Below are 22788 nucleotides of genomic sequence, written 5' to 3'. Positions count from 1 at the left end.
CACTCTGACATCAATGCAAATTAAATAGCAAAATCACAAGCACTTATTAAAACAGTATCATGCTTTTAAAAACTCACCATTAGGCCAGAAAAAAAGTACCTTACTGTGATAATAAATTTGAAGAAAAAAGTTCAACAGGAAGTTGAAACGGAGTGGAAATCATTGTCATGGTGGATTTTGTTTCAAAGCCAAACAACAAAATGGACAGTGCTTTTGGAAAGTATTCAGACCCCTTGTAAAATGTATCAAATCATTTCCACCCCCCCCCTCAACAACAGAATGCAACTGAAGTCAAATTCAAGTCTCATAGTCTCAAAGGGTCTGAATACTTGTGTAAATAAAAAGGTTTTTATTTTTGCAAAAATGTCTAAAAACCTGTTTTCACTGTCATTATGGGGTAGTGTGTAGACTGCTGAGGATTTTAGATTTTTTTCAGATCCATTTTTAGAATAAAGCTGTAACGTAAGAAAGTTGGGAAAAGTCTAGGGTCAGAGTACTTTCCGAAGGCACTGTGGAAGGTGCTGATTAATTCAAAGCATTTCAGATGTTGCATGTAGAACACTCATACGCATATTAGAAATTGTGCACATGCATATGTTCCATAAGCCCACCCACGCCCAAAAAAAAAAAACTAAAATGACTGCCTATACAATAGACCTATATAGCCTCCTGGATATTATGAACGGCATATATATTTTTTTTACAGATTTAAGATGTCTTGGTACATAATTGGTCTAGCATATACTCCAGAATTAAACACATTCTAGTTATTGCCTTTGAGTGTGGACTGTATTATTATGCATACAGGATGGAATGGTTACCTTATGCTATGCTCCAAACGTTCTATCCATGAGTCTAGGAGAGAATGTAAAGGCCTAGGCGATGCGGTTGGTTCATTGATTGTGCAGGGCAGCTTACAGTGTTAGCCTACAATTATCGTCAATTTGCATTTGAATAGCCTAGTAATAGGGATTTTTTAATAATTACTAAACTGATATTACCTTTAGCTACAGAATATCTCACCACCATGCATTTCCATGTCCTCCTCTTTCCTTAATTTCTTTATTGAGCACGCAGAGATAGGGGCTGTCAACAGTTGAAATATGTTTTGTTGTGAAAACATGTTACTATCAATGTTCCCAAAAAGATTTCACTTGGTTTCCCAAAATAAACACTGGGTAGCTGCAGGAACAGGGTTGGAGAGCCCAAGGCATACATAGTTTGGGCAGAATATCACCTATTATCAAAATAGGTCCTATATGCTAGATTTAGAGTTGTTTCAAATGATCACATATGCTCAACAATGCCATTTTCAAAGTTCAATTATATTATTCTTACAAAATCATAACGTAATGACAGGAGATAAAAGCATATATTTTAGTCTGCTAAATGACTGGCTTCCAGCCTATGGTATGGTGCATAGCCAGATAACATACAGTAGGCCAACTCGTATGCGTTTCTTCTGAAATAAATTCTCCATATGTTTCTTTAGACCTACCTAAAATAATAATAATGCATTTATTGTGATGGTGTATATTAAATCCATTAGAATTCTTTAAAATGTACATGTTCTAAAAGGCATGCATCAGCAGCTTGTATGTGGAGGCCTAGAGATGCTAAACATGTTTGTTAATTAACAGTCAATAACCAGCTGACAAATCTTCATGACCGCCACAGCCTTCGCCTTATACGTACAAAATGGTCTAGGCTCACACTTCTTACAGGAGATGCAGCAGGCCTGATGCCCTTTTTATGTTCTCTCCTATTGAGAAACACTGACACTAGAGCACAGCAGCGTATCACAGGAGCAACAGCAAACCTGCTCCGCATTACCGTCACCTAGCAACCAGATACTGCACTGGCCTTGCTGAGGGTGCGATGTAAGGCGTCTATTTCTAGTGACTGTCACAAAACTGTAGATGGTTATTTAAGGACCTGCTGAAAGCTTTATGGGCCTCTTTTATAGTGCTATCTGCTTTCGCAGTCTATGTGCATGAGGGTGGCTCTGAGTCATTTGGAGTGAAATGCTGGCCTCTCCACAGCAGAACAAAACCTGGGGTACAACAGCAAATAAGAGGATCCACGAGCTGACACTGGAGTAAAACATGTTGTGGAAATTGTGGTGTTGTAATATCAGTGCTGACTACAGATCGATTCTTACATGCGGACCAGACTGTGCGTGCGCCATCGCGCGCATGTCGATTTTATCCACCCACACCAGACGCGATCAGGAAATATCAAAACGAACTCGGAATCAACTATATTAATTTGGGGACAGGTGGAAAAGCATTAAACATTTATGGCAATAGCTAGCTAGCTTACTGTTGCTGGCTAATTTGTCCTGGGATATAAACACTGGGTTGTTATTTTCCTTGAAATGCATACACAAGGTCCTCTACTCCGACAATTAATCCACAGATAAAAGGGTAAACTGAGTTCGTTTCCAGTAATCGCTCCTCCTTCAGGCTTCTGCATTTGATTTGATATGGTGGTTGGCAACCAACTTTAAGGTGTATTACCACCAACAACTGAAATGGAGTGTGGATCTCAGTTAATCTTGCAATCACCCACGTGGGTATATGCTCTTAAAAACCAATGAGGAGATGGGAGAGGCGGGACTTCCAGCGTGTCAAGCATCACAAATAGAACCAAGTTATATTTTTGCACCTGGCTACGCAGAAGCTCGCGATCAGTGTGGGTGCAATGATTGAATAACATGTATGTGTACGGACTGGGGAGAGGCAAAGGTCAAGAGCCATGCGTCCTCCGAAACACGACCCTGCCAAGCCGCACTGCTTCTTGACACACTGCTCGCTTAACCCGGAAGCAGGCCACAATGTGTTGGAGGAAACATGTACAACTGGCGACCATGTCAGCGTGCATGCGCCCGGCCCGCCACAGGAGTCACTAGAGCGCGATGGGACAAGGACATCCCGGCCGGCCTAACCCGGACGACGCTGGGCCAATTGTGTGTCGCCTCATGGGTCTCCCGGTCACAGCCGGCTGCGACACACCCCGGGATCGAACCCGGATCTGTAGTGTCTTAGACCGCTGCGACACTCGGGAGGCCCAAATGCAACACTTCAATGCGAGAAGACAGCGTTAGCACCCACAAGTAGACAGGAAGAAGAAAAAAACTACCAAGCTCAAGAGACATCTGAAAGCGCATCATTCCAGTATATATGCTCAGGTAATAACAGATTGGAAAATGCTAGTTAGCTTGCTGCAACGTCAGACCACTACTTATGACAGAACTTTGATAACAATATAGCTACAGTATGTCAAGGGGCAGGGCTTCAGACTGCGACCATTTAGTTGTATTTTGCGACCTTTTGACTTTTCTGTGAGAGTTACATTTTCTATTGGTTGCATCAGTGCGAGCTGAATATTCACTACATGGCCACTTCACTAAAAAGTGTCCGTTTTTTGGGGGGCGACTAAAACCATGATTTGGTCAAACAGTAAAGTGCATCATCCTTATGATTCCTGTAATGAAAGTGTCTGCCTAGGCCTGTCTCACTAGGTAGGGCCTGCTGCTATGATGAGCGAGCCACTTGATGTGCATTTTGGGAGTCAAAAAAGGCTTCCGATTGTATAGCATTTCAAAATCCAAATAGTGGGAAATGCATGGGTTTGAATGCAACTACGGTTGTTCGCAGTTTTTGTTGGTATAATTTGTATGTCTCATCTAATATTGAGCTTAATAGCAACTATTTCACAACCGAGATAGTAGATATGGCTTTAAGAGACAAAGCGTTTGCAAAATGCCCAATTTTGCATTGGCCATTGCAAGTGCATAGGGATTGTAGGACATTAAATTTACCGGTAGATGAATGCATATTTAGCATGACCGATCTAGCTAATGTGTTTTGAGTTTACTTCCTCATATGGCGAGTTAGTCACATAATAAATTTGCCTGTAACATTACTGCACATAAAGACGTAGGCAAAGTCATCTCTATTGAACAAAATTCAGCTGTATTTTAACAGTAAAATTTAACAATACACTATTGTCAACCCACAATTAATGACAATCCCTGGATTAGGTTGCACAGCAAAATATCTAGAATCATGCATTCCTGCTTGGACATGTCAGATGAAACAATGTATTTCTTGAATAGCCTACCATCTTAATATAATATTCCAGTCTAAAGAAAGCACTGTGAATGACTTTATAAAAAGGCAGATACAATTATTTCCGATTGCGTGATGCCACAGAAGAAAATTGGTCCGTCAAGCCCCCATCTGGTGATGTTATGCAACATTACCTCCTCAACACATGAGCCCCACAATGGTGTGTTCAGTCCCCTCCTGTACTAAATGTACAGTGCCTTCAGAAAGTATTCACACTTCTTGACTTTTTCCACATTTTGTTGTGTTGCAAAGTGGGATTTGAATGATCTATGATCAATGATCTACAAAATACTCTTTAATGTCGAAGTGGAAGACAAATTCTAACATTTGTAAAAAATAATGTATTAAAAGTAAAACACTAATATATCTTGATTATATAAGTATTCAGAATCGTTTTATTCTGTACAGGCTTCATTTTTTTCGCTGTCAATTAGCTTAGTATTGTGAGGTAACTACAATGTCGTTGATCCATCCTCAGTTTTCACCTATCACAGCCATTAAACTCTAAATGTTTTCAAGTCGCCATTGGCCTCATTGAAATCCCTGAGCGGTTTCCTTCCTCTCCAGCAACTGAGTTAGGAAGGACCCCTGTATTTTATTTTATTTAACTTGGCAAGTCAGTTAAGAACAAATTCTTATTTACAATGACGGCATACCCCAGCCAAACCCTAACCCGGGTGACGCTGGGACAATTGGGAGTCCCATAGGGCGGCACACAATCACGGCCGGCTTTGATACAGCCTGGATTCGAACCAGGGTCTGTAGTGACGTCTCTAGCACTCAGATGCAGTGCCTTAGACTGCTGCGCCACTTTATTGATACACCATCCAAAGTGTAATTAATACATTCACAATGATCAAAGGGATATTCAATGTCTGCTTTGTTGTTTTACCCATCAACTAATAGGTGCCTCCCTAGTCTGTGTGGTTGAATGTGTTTGAAATTCACTGCTCACATGAGGGACCTTACAGATAAATGTGTGGCGGGTACAGAGATGTACTCATTTTAAAAAATTATGTTAAAAACTATTATTGCACACAGAGTGAGTCTAACTTGTGACTTGTTAAGCAAATTGACTCAACTTATCAACTCAAGACATTACTGCTTTTCATTTTTTAAATAAAAATGTCCAAAAACAAATTTGTAATTAGTGCTGCAGGATGCAAATTTATGTTTGAAAAAGTTAGCCTTTGCTTTCCTAACTGACTGTGTATATTGGTTCCTGACTTCCCTGAACGGTTTCATATCGCGGGGACGATTCGATGCTATAGCGCAGTACGCCACAGGACCGTTTTTGTGCTGGTCAAGGGCAGTCAAGTCTGGAGTGAATCAAAGGGTATATCGGTTCTTAGTTTTTTTTTATTAAAAGGGGCATGCTTATTTAAGATGGTGAGGAAAGCACTTTTAAAGAACAACCAGGCATCCTCTACTGACGGGAGGAGGTCAATATCCTTGACCTTGTGAAACAGGTACAAAATAATCTATATCCACAGTAAAGCGAGTCCTATATCGACATAACCTTAAAGGCCACTCTGCAAGGAAGAAGCCACTGCTCTAAAACCGACATAAAACCAGACTACAGTTTGCAACTGCACATGGGGACAAAGATCATACTTTTTGGAGAAATGTCCTCTGGTCTGATGAAACAATAATTGAACTGTTTGGCCATAATGACCATTGTTATGTTTGGAGGAAAAGGGGGAGGCTTGCAAGCCGAAGAACACCATCCCAAACGTGAAGCATGGGGGCGGCAGCATCATGTTGTGGGGGTGCTTTGCTGCAGGAGGGACCGGTGCACTTCAAAATAGATGGCATCATGAGGCAGGAAAATTATGTGGATATAGTGAAAATACATCAAGACATCAGTCAGGAAGTTAAAGCTTGGTCGCAAATGGGTCCAAGCATACTTCCAAAGTTGTGGGAAAATGGCTTAAGGAAAACAAAGTCAAGGTATTGGAGTGGCCATCACACAGCCCTGACCTCCATCTTATTGAAAATGTGTGTGCAGAACTGAAAATGTGTGTGCAGAACTGAAAAAGCGTGTGCGAGCAAGGAGGCTTACAAAATCACCCAACTTATTGTGGGAAGCTTGTGGAAGGCTACCCGAAACGTTTGACCCAAGTTAAACAATTTAAAGGCAATGCTACCAAATACAAAAATTGAGTGGAATGTGATGAAATAATTCTCTATTATTCTGACATTTCACATTTTTAAAATAAAGTGGTAATCCTAACTGACCTACGATGGAATTTTTACTACGTCAGGAATTGTGAAAAACTGAGTTTAAATGTATTTGGCTAAGATGTATGTAAACTTCCGACTGTACGTCCATGATAGGTTCAAATTTGGTTCAGTCCAGTCCGTCTGTGGACGTTAACATCAAGGCCAGGGTGGACTGACCATATTTCAAAGTCCGTTGGTGCTCAGTGGGTGATTTCATGGTAGGTTTCGGTAAGAGCTGGAAGGTGACATCAGCTCGATAGTATTTTTTATATTTGGGGGTATTATTACCATAATCCTCTTTGATTTAGAAGATACTGTTAGGCCTACACCAGCACTGTTATCAGGCTGTATTAGCGAGCTACGTTTGCTAACTAGCATTAGCAGCTAACACAATTTAGCTGAATTTCTATTAAAAAAAGACAAACTCAAACAGTAATTCTAGAACGCTTGTGGATTTATATTAAGATCAAAGTGGAAACATTGTTGTCATCAACATTTTTGCATGTGTGCATTGACCAGGCAAACTGAATGTGCTCCTTGAGGAACAGGGGGCGTGGCTAGGTCTGTGTGGAAAGCAGCATGGAGAGAGCGGTGAGGAATGACTCAAGTTGTGGTGTAAACTATAAAAATGGACATTATACACGGCATATTTTTGTAAAACTTGCAATCGGAGAAAAGTATGGGAGTTTTATCGGTCAAGACAAGAGCAAAGATATCTCATCTGAGTGAAGAAGCGAAACTGCAGCACAAAATGTCATTTACACTCATGATTTGGCTCGAACTGTGACCGATAAGAGAAATGACAATAAGCATTTTAGATCTGCCTTTACAAAACACAGCAGCAAGATATCTTTTCTGCATTGTATCGTTCCCATTCTGTGTGGAAAACACAGAATCCTGCGTTATTGCAACCGCTGACGTGCACACGAGAAAACATGGGAATACTCAAGAGTAGAGGTCGATTGATTGTGATTTTAACGCCGATACCGATTATTGGAGGACCAAAAAAAAGCCGATAACGATTAAAATCAAACATTTAAAAAGAATATGACATTTACAACAATACTAAATGAACACTTATTTTAACTTAATACAAATAAAAATCAATTTAGTCTAAAATAAATATGAAACATGTTTAATTTGGTTTAAATAATGCAAAAACAGTGTTGGAGAAGAAAGTGAAAGTGCAATGTGTGCCATGTAAAAAAGCTAACGTTTAAGTTCCTTTGTTCAGAACATATGAAAGCTGGTGGTTCCTTTTAACATGAGTCTTCAATATTCCGAGGTAAGAAGTTTTAGGTTGTAGTTATTATAGGACTATTTCCCTCTATACCATTTGTATTTCATATACCTTTGAGTATTGGATGTTCTTATTAGGCACTATAGTACGGCCAGCCTAATCTCGGGAGTAGATAGGCTTGAAGTCGCTGTGAAGCAAAAATTGCAAAGAGCTGCTGGCAAACGCAGTAAAGTGCTGTTTGAATGAATGCTTAAAGGCCTGCTGCTGCCTAACACCTCTCAGTCAGACTGCTCTATCAAATCAGACTTAATTATAATAGACACAGAAAATAGGAGCCGTAGGTCATTAATATGGTCAAATCCGGAAATGATCATTTAGAAAACAAAACGTTTATTCTTTCAGTGAAATACGGAACCATTCTGTATTTTATCGAACGGGTGGCATCCATAACTCTAAATATTGCTGTTACATTGCACAACCTTCAATGTTATGTCATAATTATGTACAATTCTGGCAAATGAATTACGGTCTTTGTTAGGAAGAAATGGTCTTCACAGTTTGCAACGAGCCAGGCGGCCCAAACTGCTGCATATACCCCGAGTCTTGCACAGAACGCAAGATAAGTGACAATTTCCCAAGTTAAAAGAAATTCATGTTAGCAGGCAATATTAACTAAATATGCAGGTTAAAAAAAATATATACTTGTGTATTGATTTTAAAGAAAGGCATTGATGTTTATGGTTAGGTACATTGGTGCAACGACAGTGTTTTTTCCACAAATGCGCTTGTAAAATCATCACCTGTTTGGCAAAGTAGGCTGTGAGTCGATGATATATTAACAGGCACCACATCGATTATATGAAACGGAGGACAAGCAAGATAAACTAGTAATATCAACCATGTGTAGTTAACTAGTGATTATGTTAAGATTAAACGTATCTTATAAAAAACAGTCAATGTTAGCTAGCAACTAATCTTGGCTCCTTGCTGCACTTGCATAACAGGTGGTCAGCCTGCCACACAGTCTCCTCGTGGAGTGCAATGTAATCGGACATAGTCGGCATCCAAAAATGCAGATTACCGATTGTTATGACTTATGACTTGAAAATCGGCCCCAATTAAAAGTCGGTCGACCTCTACTCAAGAGTACAGAAATGAGAGCAGCTTGCCTTTTGCACTGTATCTACTGAACATCATTTGATAGCAGAACAGTTAAGAAACCAAATAACTAAACTACTAATATTGATATATGCTCGCAAAGTCTAGGGATCTTATGCTTAGCTAACTGGTCTGCAACACGTTTTAAGACGTGCATCTGTGTAAGAAATCAGCGTATGAGGACCGTGTTGTGTGTACATGTACCCAGGAGACTGCAAACTCAGAGCTCAGGACCAGCTCCATCTTGACCTCTAGGTCAGCCGGTCCCGTCAGATTATTCATATGTTCAAGGCGACAAAATAAACAACTACAAAAGGCATGCCCAACTAAAGAGGTTAACTAACACAAAGAAACTTGGGCTGAGAGGAATCTGGCCTCCTCTCTCTCCAGGACTGATGATCATCCCAATTGTCCACACCTGAGTAATTAAGGCTTCCTGGCTGAGCATATTACCTAACCCGGTTGATGCTGCCCCCTGGGGATGGAGTGTGGACTTGGTAGTGGTAGTGTCTAATCACACTCCTAAGACCTTACCTATTCCATAACATCCACCCAATTATGATTATGCCAATGCTGTGACACAGTCCTATGATTATGATCAGACAGAGAGAGAAACAGTTATGAGACAAAAACACACATTGAGAGGCTGACGGTCATAAAATATAAATATGGCTATTATCATCATCATCGCATGACTTCAGGTCAAGTTGGAGACTACTCATCACATGAGATGCTATTCCAATCTTGTTGGTTGAAAGGCAAAAACAACCAACAACAAGAAACACCTGCAGCCATGGGAGAAACCTGAATATCCTGTTATGGGTGAACCCAAGATGCAATTGAGACTGACAGCTAAGGTGTCAGGACAATTTCAGCAAGCACAACAAACGATCACATGACTTAGTAAAAAAAAAAAATTGGAACATGGAAAACAACCAGTGGCTGATGGATGTCCATGATGCTACAAGGCAAACTGGCTTGATGTGAAAATTGGAATTGAAAAAGAAGGCCTCGGGGGACAGTGTTATGACAAAGGTGCCAATGCAAGGGGATGTCTCTTGTAGTTTGCTTGAGCGAGACTTCACTCAGGTAAATGAAAATGCCACGTTGCGAACCTAGCACTAAGGGGCAGTTTGCAGATAAAAAAAAAAAACAGACCTCGGTATCATACTTGAGCACACACACTCCAAACTCCACTATGGCCAAGACCAAAGAGCTGTCAAAGGACACCAGAAACAAAATTGTAGACCTGCACCAGGCTGGGAAGACTGAATCTGCAACAGGTAAGCAGCTTGGTTTGAATAAATCAACTGTGGGAGCAATTATTAGGAAATGGAAGACATACAAGACCACTGATAATCTCCCTCGATCTGGGGCTCCACGCAAGTTCTCACCCCGTGGGGTCAAAATGATCACAAGAACGGTGAGCAAAAATCCCAGAAGCACACGGGGGGACCTAGTGAATGACCTGCAGAGAGCTGGGACCAAAGTAACAAAGCCTACCATCAGTAACACACTACACCGCCAGGGAGTCAAATCCTGCAGTGCCAGACGTGTCCCCCTGCTTAAGCCAGTACATGTCCAGGCCCATCTGAAGTTTGCTAGAGAGCATTTGGATGATCCAGAAGAAGATTGGGATACCCGGCACAGCCAGAAGATGACTGGCCACCCCACATATGCTCTCTCTAATTCTCTCTTTCTTTCTCTCGGAGGACCTGAGCCCTAGGACCGTGCCCCAGGACTACCTGACATGATGACTCCTTGCTGTCCCCAGTCCACCTGACTGTGCTGCTGCTCCAGTTTCAACTGTTCTGCCTTATTATTATTCGACCATGCTGGTCATTTATGAACATTTGAACATCTTGGCCATGTTCTGTTATAATCTCCACCCGGCACAGCTAGAAGAGGACTGGCCACCCCACATAGCCTGGTTCCTCTCTAGGTTTCTTCCTAGGTTTTGGCCTTTCTAGGGAGTTTTTCCTAGCCACCGTGCATCTACACCTGCATTGCTTGCTGTTTGGGGTTTTAGGCTGAGTTTCTGTACAGCACTTTGAGATATCAGCTGATGTACGAAGGGCTATATAAATCAATTTGATTTGATTGGGAGAATGTCATATGGTCAGATGAAACCAAAATATAACTTTTTGGTAAAAACTCAACTTGTCGTGTTTGGAGGACAAAGAATGCTGAGTTGCATCCAAAGAACACCATACCTACTGTGAAGCATGGGGGTGGAAACATCATGCTTTGGGGCTGTTTTTCTGCAAAGGGACCAGGATGACCGATCCGTGTAAAGGAAATAATGAATGGGGCCATGTATCGTAAGATTTTGAGTGAAAACCTCCTTCCATCAGCAAGGGCATTGAAGATTAAACGTGGCTGGGTCTTTCAGCATGACAATGATCCCAAACACACCGCCCGGGCAACGAAGGAGTGGCTTCGTAAGAAGCATTTCAAGGTCCTGGAGTGGCTTAGCCAGTCTCCAGATCTCAACCCCATAGAAAATCTTTGGAGGGAGATGAAAGTCTGTGTTGCCCAGCAACAGCCCCAAAACATCATTGCTCTAGAGGAGATCTGCAAGGAGGAATGGGCCAAAATACCAGCAACAGTGTGTGAAAACCGTGTGAAGACTTACAGAAAACGTTTGACCTCTGTCATTGCCAACAAAGGGTATATAACAAAGTATTGAGATAAACTTAGGTTATTTTCCACCATAATTTGCAAATAAATTCATTAAAAATCCTACAATGTGATTTTCTGGATTGTTTTTTTCTCATTTTGTCTGTCATAGTGGAAGTGTACCTATGATGAAAATTACAGGCCTCTCATCTTTTTAAGTGGGAGAACTTGCACAATTGGTGGCTGACTAAATACTTTTTTGCCCCACTGTATTTCCCCTGACACCCGAAAGTACTCGTTACATTGACAGGAAAATGGTCCAATTCACACACTTACCAAAGAACATCCTTGGTCATCTCTACTGCCTCTGATCTGGCGGACTCACTAAACACAAATGTTTGTAAATTATGTTTGAATGTTGGAGTGTGCCCCGGCTAGCCGTAACAAACAAATATATATATATATATATATATATGCACCGTCTGGTTCGCTTAATATAAGGAATTTGAAATGGTTTATACTTTTACTTTTGATACTTAGGTATATTTAAAACCAAATACTTTTAGACTTTTACTCAAGTAGTATTTCACTGGGTGACTCACTTTTACTTGAGTCATTTTCTATTAAAAAGGTATCTTTACTTTTACTCAAGTATGACAATTGAGTACTTTCCCCACCGCTGGACACAAGACACTGCTTCACTAGCGCTGGCTCCTGATAAGGCCTGTGCTTTATGATCATATTCCCAATCACACAAGGCACACATTCTAGATTACAGAATGTAGGTTACACTGCTACGCCACATCAATCTGAAAGAGACGCAAAAGAGAACAGGGTTTACACTTTAGGCCTGCTTAGAGACAATAGTGCAGCGACACTTGCCCTAACGATTTGCTCAGTCAACTGGCAGGTTATCAGAAACGTGTACTGTAAGTTAAGCTATAAATTGTAGATTAGTGCCAACGGGACTTGTTGCCAGTTTCCATTCTAGATAGTCATGGTGCAGCTTTCACAGGACCTCGTTACTCCTCCCTATTAGCTTACATATTGATAGGTCAAGTCCTGAACTTTATTTAGTTATTCAGCCGATTGACTTTTACGGAATATTCCCACCCTCTCACACTGTAAAAATAGACAACAACCTCTGAGTGGAGGGGTCAGACGACCTTATGCAATGGAGAATAAATTAAATATGGGTATGACAGCACAGGGGGATTAGATCAAAAGAAACCGACATGTGGTTCTCATGTCACTGTCAAGCTTTGAAAAAAAGTGGCCTAGATCTGACTGGCCCAGTGCAAAATGGCAACGACGTAGGGGTCCATTGCAAACAGAAAGTGCATGAACATGTGAAGCGAGTCATAAAATGAGGGAGTGACAGACAGTCTACAGCCTAGTCTGTGGGCATTAATGCATGTCGATTGATACCGCACAATCCACTGCAGTTGCTAAACCGGTTGGGGGAAGACTGGTCAGTCAGGTCTGCTTCTCACACCAGTCGCAAAGGCTTCTTTAGGGTTCACTCCGAATGATGCCGGCTGAGCATGTGACAAAAACAGAAAAGAGCAGTCAAAGAGACGATTAAAGAGTGTGTTGCAACAAAAACAGGAGGCCTAGTGGGCCTGGTGCCGACTACTCTTTGACAATGAACACGTGTTAAACACAGAAAGAACAATTAGCAAAAAGTCCCAAGGGATCGATAGGTTTATAACAAGGAAATAACACTATACTAGAATATTTGAATATGATTAAATGACAGTGTAGCTGATCACGTAATAGGCCTAATGAGACTGTGGGGTAAAAAAGGCTCAGCTGCAGGTGTGATCAGGTAATATTGTATCTACTCTGGAAATCTGTCTACGTTTTAATGAAGACTGCTCCCTTCAGACACTCAATGTAATTGCTAAGCATGACTTATTCTGCACTAGAATGCACTGGAGAGTGAGTCAGTGCACACAAAGTGTCCACATACAACCAATGCACTCTCAGCAAGTTCCCCACAGTCTAATTTCTTATAACAAACACTCAACACACCATAAATAAAAACCCTGGCGTCCATAAGGGCCTGGGCACTCAGCTAAGAGTAGACGGTCGCCAACGCACAAAGCCCGGGCTTTTACACGGTCCTGTGAAGTTCAAAATCAGTTTTTTTTATTTTTATATATAGAATATACATACATACATATACACACACACACACACCTGGTAGGCATTGCAATCATTCTCATGAGGTTGTTTTTAGCCTCAACAACTGTACCGAAAGTGTTAATCCCCACCTGTCGTCCAGGAATCCACAGCGCAGGTGTCTATGATGATATTTCTTACGCTTCGATCACACCGACAGCATCATTGCATTTTGATACACCATAATTATATTCATTTCCAATGAAACGCTGCGTTTGTCTTGCAGCATTGCGTTGCAAAGGCATTTGCAGTGCATTCGGTGTGGTGCGTACGTTGGATTTATCAAACATATGCATCAAAAACTATATGTGTAGATGGCTTGACAGAAATGGCAGCAGAAGGTACATGTTGAACTTTTGTTGTATACAAATCCAAATTATGCTGCATGCAATGACGCTGTCGGTGTGATCAATGCGTTACAAGGAGCATGTGCTCCTAAAATAAATTTAGGCACACAACGAAAGTATTTGAGTTAGTGTTTTCATGATAAGAAATGACAAAGTTCTTGAACATGAGAACAACGATCAGCTGCCCTTTTAATGGGTGGGCCGTTACCGTGGTAACGAGGCACTCCTGTCTGTCAGATAAATTAGATTCTCCGATATTTCTTCCCTAGCAGTTGAGCAAGGTCAAACTAACATTGAAAAACAACCAAGATTGTGAACAAAACGACGTAAATGGCCAAGAAACACAAGGAAAAAGTCACCCTTTAGTAGAGTATTGGGTAAATTCGACCAACATCTATGCTCAAAACATATCTTTCAGCACTTCACAGTGCGCTCAGCTCCGTTGCAGTGAGAGAAGGATACCACGCGCAACAGTGCCCGTGCTGTGCCCGTGCTGAAAGATTCAATTTATTTTGAGTTCGTAGTTCTTTATGAGATTAGCTAACAGCTATGAGACAAAACGTCAGAAATACTTTGAAAATAGCTATGGCAGCATTTTCTTTGCTATAAATCAACTCGCACGTGCTCATACTTGACTTTTACAGATCGTCCACATCTATTTTTAGGCGCATATGCCAGTAAAATGGTCGCACTGTAGAGCTCTGTACTGGGTTTCGAGAAAGACGTCTGTCAGCCAGACTAACCGGGGGCTGTGCTTACATGTCTGACCTCATGAAGAGGTATAACACTACACCGCATACTAAATCTTGTCCCACACATCTAAATCACCTAAGAAAAAATAAGACATGTTTCACATTGTTCAGTCTGGCCTATATGTTGTAATAACATAATGTTACATTTTATTGTTGTTTTTACATCATGTTACATTTAGTACTGGTATAAGCGTTCTATTTGTAATGCTCTGGTATTACATAATCATCAACGATGGGATTTGATCTTGTAACCCTGTAGTTACACACTGTTGCAGCCAAAACCCAAGGCTGCTTTTTGCTTTCCCACCCATAGATGAAGTGCACTCTTGCAGAGTGCACTTCCTAATCTGCACACATAAGTGCCAGCCATAGCACTCAGGCTGTGATAGGCTGTGATGGGCTAGCTATAGGCTAAACTTGATGTAAATGATCTCCAAAGTGTCTGGTTGTGGTTGACAGGGAGCATGTCCTCTGCTCGTTTGTCTTCTTTTGAAAAACATGAACAAATGGCAAACAACTAGACTACACTCATATTTACCACTTGACAAGCATCCATTGCAAATGAGGCAGTTTGCATATGAATAAAAAGAGACCAACTCATCCATTGAGCCAAATCAAAACAGCGCGCCGAAACCTCTTGATATGTAAACAAAGTTTTGGTTTTTGCCCTAGCACTACACAGCTGATTCAAATAACCAACTCATCATCAAGCTTTCATTATCTGAATAAACTGTATAGTGTTAGGGGGGGAAAAAAACATGCACACAGGAGAGGTCCCAGGACAGAGTTTGGGAAACCCTGTTTTAGCACACACAGTGGAAACAAGTGAGTCATATGACAAAGCCTATCAATCTATTAGTCAGGAGATGTCAATGGCAACTTTGTGTATTTAACAAAGCAGGACACAGACTTAGCCATCGACCTAACTTATCAGTGTTTTAATTGCTCCAGAATGGCAAGGGTTTGATCAGAATCCAGCTTTAGAACGCCGCTGAAGTCTGACTTTAAATGAAGCCGGCTATCTTCAAGAAAAATAAAAAATAAATAAAAAAATGGTCTAGCATGCTTTGAGAAATACATTGCAGGGCTTCTGGCTGCCATGGCAACAATGCAGGTCTCCCAGTGAGTCATCATTTCAGTGTCTTATCACACAACATGGGGCTATAAACACTCCAGAATCTCTACTGCAGGATGAAAGATCAGAATATCTACAGCTGCAGTACTTCCCCAGCGTGCTATACTGTGATTCATGCATTATAGCTGGCCAAACATTGTGTAGTAAAGCCATTTAGCTTCTGTACAACAGGTTCCACAGCCCCTCTCATTCCTGCACACAGGTACTTACCCAAACTGACCAATTACTTTATATTGGGAAGGAGCGCAAACATAGCATGAATCAAATAAAATGTTATATTAGTCACATGTCCCGAATACAGGTATTACAGTGAAATGGTATTACAGTGAAATGCTTCTTACGAGCCCCTAACCGAAAAATAGAGATAAGCAGCAGTAAAAAAATGTTATATATGGTACAGAGTCAATGTGCAGGGGCACCGGTTGGTTGAGGGAGTATGTACATTTTGGTCAAGTTAATTAAAATGACTATGCATAAATGACAACAGTGTGGCAGTGGTGTGGAGAGGGGAAGGGCAATGCGAGTAGTCCAGGTAGTTATTTAACTAGATGTTCAGGAGTCTTATGGCTTGGGGGTAGATCTTAGACCTAGATTTGGTGCTCCGGTACCGCTTGCCATGCAGTAGCAGAGAACAGTCTATAACTAAGGCTGCTGGAGTCCTTGAGCATTTTTAGGACCTTCCTTTGACACCGCATGGTATAGAGGTCCTGTATGGCAGGAAGCTTGACCCCAGTGATGTACTGGGCCGTTCGCACTACCCTCTGTAGTGCCTTGCGGTCGAAGGCCAAGCAGTTGCCATACCAAGCAGTGATGCAACCAGTCAGGATGCTCTTGATGGTGCAGCTGTAGAACCTTTTGAGGATCTGAGGACCCATGCCAAATATTTTCAGTCTCCTGAGGGGGAATAGGTTTTGTCGTGCCCGCTTCGCGACTGTCATGGTGTGCATGGGCAATGACAGTTTGTTGATGTGGATACCAAGGAACTTGAAGCTGAGAAAACTCACATTTAGGCTATTGTCATGATGCATAGATTGTGGGTTAAACTGTAATAATGCCATTAAGTTATGACGGGTAGCCTATTAGAATGCGTCAAGAAATATGAGCAATGCCAAGCTGTTTATTTTTTGGTAAATATGCCCATGTTGTGTGGGCTTATTGAGGACTATACCAGAGGAAAACACTTTTTCACAACATTAATAAAATTGTTAATTATTTGTGTAAAATGACTTTTACACAAAGAGGTGATGTGAGGATGGAGGCATTAAATATGAAACCAAAGCTGTTGTTCCCCTATCAGTGTTGTGCAGACACAGCTAAGCCAATTATATCAAACCGGAGGTACTCAACCACATCGCTCCCTGTCAGGGATATGGATTTAACAGAAATCAAAACAGTTCAGGCCTTCACCTATCCATCTTAATACCCAGGGAACACTTAAACGTGAATGACATAGCAAATCGACCTGTAGCTGATTGGGAACAACAGGGGGAACCAGAGTGACCCTCTGGGGAGTAGGCAGGAAGCATTCCTGGGAACCACTGATGAAACCAGTCATGAATCAAATGAGCGAGGCGTAAACCTCTGTGTGGGGCCCACACCTGAGCAGAGTCAAACAACCACACACGGCGCTAACCACAAATAAGTTGTCCCAAATTAATTTGCCATAACAATCAGCGCTCAAATCAACACCAGAGCCTAGCCACACGACAGAAAAGGTGAGTAACTCGTCCACTGTGCAACCCATTTCACTCAAGACAACATTAAGCTACCTCTCCGATTACTCTCACTGGCATACAGATGGGGATCAGAAGAAAAGACAGATTAGGTTAACCAAAACAAGAGCGGTAGGATGAGGTCTCTGCTCCAGAGAAATAGGGAAGGAGAGAGGGAGAGCGAGAGAGCTGGTGGGGTGAATCAGAATCCTGTCTGACGACACACGAGCATCCCTGTCATGGCGATCATAACCTCACCAAGAAGTCCAGTTAGCTCCTCTCATCACCCCCAACCACTGTGCCTAATTACTGTCACGTCACTCAAATAGACATGCATTCTTGCAGCGCTATTCATTCTGCAGGTCATTCTGTCAGAAATGCTGAAAACAAGTCACACATTTCTTTGTACTTGCACTGCCCCAATGCCCAAACCCCACCTCTTTGTCCTTATGCAACATGGTGCACATCTGATTATCTCCCACTTTGTTCTTCCTGTACTCCCTCAGAGTTCATGTCGGGAGTTTTCTGAGTCTCAAAAGGTTCTCAATGCATACAAGCAGTAACACGTCACTGGCCTGGAATACTGCCCCCGACAAAACACTCCACCCACATACCAACCCCCTCCCCTACACAATCCTCCATTAAAAAGGGGTCCGAGTCACTCCAGCATTATCGCCCAGAGCTGAACCAGTCGGTGACATCATTAATAAAATGCCACCCATTCAGACAAGAGTAGCCTAGGAGGTTATGGTCGACTACAACTATCTCGCAGAATCGAAAGGGCCATGAAACCACATACTAGCTAGTTAACCATGTTAGTACTAGCTACTAAACACTAATAAAATAGACTAATTGAGAACTTTACTGATCAACTTTATTTCTATATCGGCATTAGTAGTCCATTTACATTCAAACAGAGGAGAAAGAATCTGTGCTCCATACCCACCCCCCACCCTCTCTGAGTTTAAAGATCAGGAGAGGAAGCCTGCTGCTGCAGGTCATGGGGGGGGGGCGCAGGTGGGAAACCACCCCACCGAGGGAAGCCCGATGCCCCCTAGGCTCTCTCCTCGGCACCAGTCCTTCTGGTCCTGCTGGTGTGGGGCCGCTTGTGACACACGGGGCGGCAGGGTAGCCTAGTGGTTAGAGCGTTGGACTAGTAACCGGAGGGTTGCAAGTTCAAACCCCCGAGCTGACAAGGTACATATCTGTCGTTCTGCCCCTGAACAGGCAGTTAACCCACTGTTCCTAGGCCGTCATTGAAAATAAGAATTTGTTCTTAACTGACTTGCCTAGTTAAATAAAGGGTAAAATAAAATCTGTAATATCCATCAATGACTTTATTCAGAGTAGTGTATAATGGCACATTAAGTTTCTAACCAAACAAAAGGTGAAAAGTCACAAATAAACAAGTCAAACATTCCCTCAATCCATAAGCAGCATTAGCCTAGTCAATGCCATGTAGGCCCAAGGTTCAGTGTCTGCACTTTTCCCCCTCGTCATTTCAACATGTTGGCAGGCTAACTTGTCTGAACTTGACTGCTGAAGTCAGTAAGAGGTTTTGCTTTAGCAAATTAAGTTTCAGCAGTCTTCCCTCATACCATGCAGTAGACGTGAGGATATTGTGACTCTTGAGTTTCCAATATGGACTCTTAAAGGTGAAAGGAGATACATTCTTTCATATTCCTGAATACATTGACATTTCTCTCCCAGAAAGGCTTCAGCGACACATAATTCTCTATTGGGGCTCAATAAATTACTCTGCATAAACATTAAAGAACAAATTGTTATTGTAACACAGATGCCTTGTAGCTGCATTTGGGGAACAACTTCCTTTAATGAACTGTACAAATGACCTGGTTTGGATTATCTAGTCAATTCTCCCATCAGGAATAATTCATGATGGTTGAATGAACAATTACTACCCAGGCTGGATCCTGATACTTGGGTGGCTACCCTGCTTTTTAAAAACGCACACCACAATCACCTCATTTAGGCTACAGTGTGAGGCTTTCAGTCCCATCTTCACTGCCCCATCCAGGGCCCCAGATATAGCGGACTGTCTCGCGCTCTCTCTCTCTCTCACTCACACACACACTAGGAGTTCATCAGATAATAACCAAGCTCTTGATCATGCAAAGTGTGGATTGACTAAGAGAAGTTCAACACTGGTGCTCAATTCACACATGTCATTGAGATACAGTATGTGTGGCCAGGAATGAATTTGGCATAATTGCTGAATGAAGAATAAAAAGAGGTATGCACTTAAGTGCCAAGCGGTTTTGGATTCTGAACCGCTCTCTCCATCCCAATAATACTGCTGAGCATGAAGCAATGTAATCCCTATCTATAGGTTTCACTGTGTGACAACGGTTTGGATTGAGGAATTTGACCTTGGAAATGTTCATTTTGAGGCAACTGTTATAGTATCCATCTTGAAATGTCCTACAAAACAAAAATTGCAGGGCATATGGCAGGGCATAGCAACAGACTCAGATTTAACAGTAACAATGCACTGGCAGCATACAATTCCCATTCCCTCCAGTGAAACTAACTTGCAATGTTGCACGATATGAGGTAAGGTGAACATTCTTCAATGTCACTGTTCTATGTTAAGACTCCATATTGAAGAACCTCTGAGTAAAACAAAGGCTACCTGTAACTTAGCAATCTGCCACTACATTCAAGGCCCAGGACAGAAGCTACACTGAACATAAATAAACACAACATATTTTTGTTCATATAAAGGAAATCAGTCAATTGAAATAAATTCATTTGGCCTTAATCTTGGATTTAACAGGACTGAGAATACAGATATGTATCTGTTGGTCAGACATCTTAAAAAAAGCTAGGGGTGTGGATCAGAAAACCGGCCAGTATTGACAGCTCCTTCACAGAGTTGCCTGTGGAATGTTGTCTCAGTCTGCTTCAATAGCTGTACGGACCAACACTTTACACGTTGGTTTTACATGTTGCTTTTATATTTTTGTTCAGTATAGATCAGATAGGCTACATTACAGTTCTACTGGCTGCCAAGGTGTACAAAATATCACTCTCCAGCTAGGATGAAATTCTCAGAAAGCAACATTTAATTCATATGCAGGCTTCTCCTTACCAAAACAAACAATATAAAGTTAATGTAGTAGGCCGATGTTGAGGGCTCTGTAGTTTTCATGGATTCAAAATATAAATTAATGCATGTGTCTGGCCTTGGCCCATATGTCTTGTACAGGAAAATAACCAACAACTATCCAGATGCGTCGTGACTAGTAGGACTGTACAAAATATATAGCTGTCAAAAGAGCAATTACCATGCATAAATAACAACGGTGCTATTTCTGAGTGGAGAAATTGACAGGCAGTGACGGGGATTTCACACCAGCTAAAACGTAGGCAGTGCACAATATACACAAAAGTATGAGCAATTAGATCAATCTCTCGATGTAGCCTACTTTGCCAGGATTGCACTTCAGTCCTCCCTGTGAGCATACATCACAGCTGGGTGCCAAAGAACAGAGGCTGAAAATGCAACTGTCATTAGCTACCCAAAGCTTCCGCGTTTCATTGACCAACACATTTTTATCTCTGTACAGACTGGTAGAAAATAGTTAATGTCCGACTACGTCAGGTATTGATAACGTTTGCTAGAGTAAACGGGAAGTGTCAACACCGCCACCCTTTCACTTGAGACTATTTCAGGCAGCATTTTTTATTTTCTTACCTTTGAGCTGCGGCAAGGGTGAAAGCTCGGTAAAAGTTTGAGTTCGGAACTGGGACGACCCTTGAGATTTCTTCTGTTTCTGGGCCTTCCTCATTGATTTTCGCGTGAACCCGTCCACTTTCTCAGACGCAGAGATAGCCGACATTTTGAAGCATCAACTGTAACGTAAAAGTATTTTTGGACATGTGCACCAACGATAGATTTAGGGTTTCCCACAAGTGGTCTATGTCTCCCAGTTCAGAAGCATCAAAATCTTCTGCAACTTGAAATGGCGTAGGCAGCAAACTTTGAAAAAGAAGCTTGCTAGTTAATCAGTTTCCATGTAAAGCCCGCATTTTCGTCCCGCTTGTTGAGTCCAGCGAGCTGTTTAGAAGACTAGTTAGCGTTAGCTAACGCTACGCGTATCAACAAGCCAGCCAACTCATGACAGATTTGAGAAAACGTATCTAGGTAAACGTTAGCTAATAGACTGACAGCAGAAACACTGCTTAACTAAATTGCTGGGTATATTTAAATTGTAATTTCTGCAATATAGCAACCTGTTGCTATAATTGTCATTTGTATAGCTAACCGGCTAATGTTAGCTACTTCAGAGAGAACACCTATGCTAACTAGCATAAGACTAGCTGTCAGTGCTAGCTTTTTAAATGACAAACAAATGCTAATGCTAGCCAGCTGGCTGCTTGGCTAACGTTAGCTATCTGGCTAGCTGCTTCGTTAAAACGTACCGTTACCTAGATAATATGAACATTTACAATTTAAAGCGAACTGTCATGATGAAATTCATACTATTTCCACAAGAAAAATAAATATTGTATTCCGTGTCTTCTAGCAGCAGTTGGCTTTGTCAAAATGAAAAACAGTCTGGACGAATGAAGTCTGGCAACCTCGAACTACTCAGCAACGTTCGTATATCGGAAGAACCACGGCGCCAATGGAGTCATGTTCAGTACTTTCCCGTGTCCATTTAGTCGGAAATATCGAGTTGCACTGAACACACCGATAATCACTTTTTACTTGTGCTCGGACGTCAATAATAACTTTTTCGATTTATTAGATTACACAATTCCATGTAAAAAGCAGCCACACTGCAAACTCAGTGCAACCATTAACAGCTTTATGAGTACATCGTTGTCGGGTTGCATTTTGTGACAAAAGTTTACGTCTTTGACAGACAACTGCAGTGTCCAACCAAAATGTTGAAACAGGCATGCTCATGCCTTTTTTTTAAACCAATTGAAGACCGGGCTCTAAACCATGTGACAATATGCACAGAAAACAAATCATAGTAAATTGGCAACTGGAAACGTTTATAAATAGGCAGGATACTGTGTCCATATAAACAAAAAATGTCAACATTGCCATTTCAGGCGAGTGCTTCTTTTGATATATTTATCCATCAGAGGATACATTAACATCCAATTAATGTCTCCTATATTTGCAGCAGAGATCCAACAGTGTGGTGTGAGGTTAAAAAGATTGTTTGACCCCACAATCATGTGATCCTCTGAATGTAAGCCCCCAGCACTAGTAGCATGCTAACCTTTACACATGTGATCACATGCAG

The 22788-nt window shown here is 41.6% G+C and overlaps 1 protein-coding gene across 1 annotated transcript in view; it reads right to left on the bottom strand.

Moving 5' to 3' along the window:
• ppp2r5a (protein phosphatase 2, regulatory subunit B', alpha isoform) overlaps positions 1–22348 on the bottom strand; it is a 76538-nt gene extending 54190 nt beyond the window's left edge. The window contains exon 1 of the mRNA XM_029631010.2: positions 21222–22348. Within this exon, the coding sequence (XP_029486870.1) occupies positions 21222–21366 (145 nt within the window). The 5' untranslated portion in view covers positions 21367–22348. The remainder of the gene's footprint in view (positions 1–21221) is intronic.
• Positions 22349–22788: the final 440 nt, after the last annotated feature.

Source organism: Oncorhynchus nerka, linkage group LG24 (assembly GCF_034236695.1).
Source record: "Oncorhynchus nerka isolate Pitt River linkage group LG24, Oner_Uvic_2.0, whole genome shotgun sequence".
In the NCBI taxonomy this organism is placed as follows: Eukaryota; Metazoa; Chordata; class Actinopteri; order Salmoniformes; family Salmonidae; genus Oncorhynchus; species Oncorhynchus nerka.
This window is presented reverse-complemented; position numbering and strand designations above follow the sequence as displayed.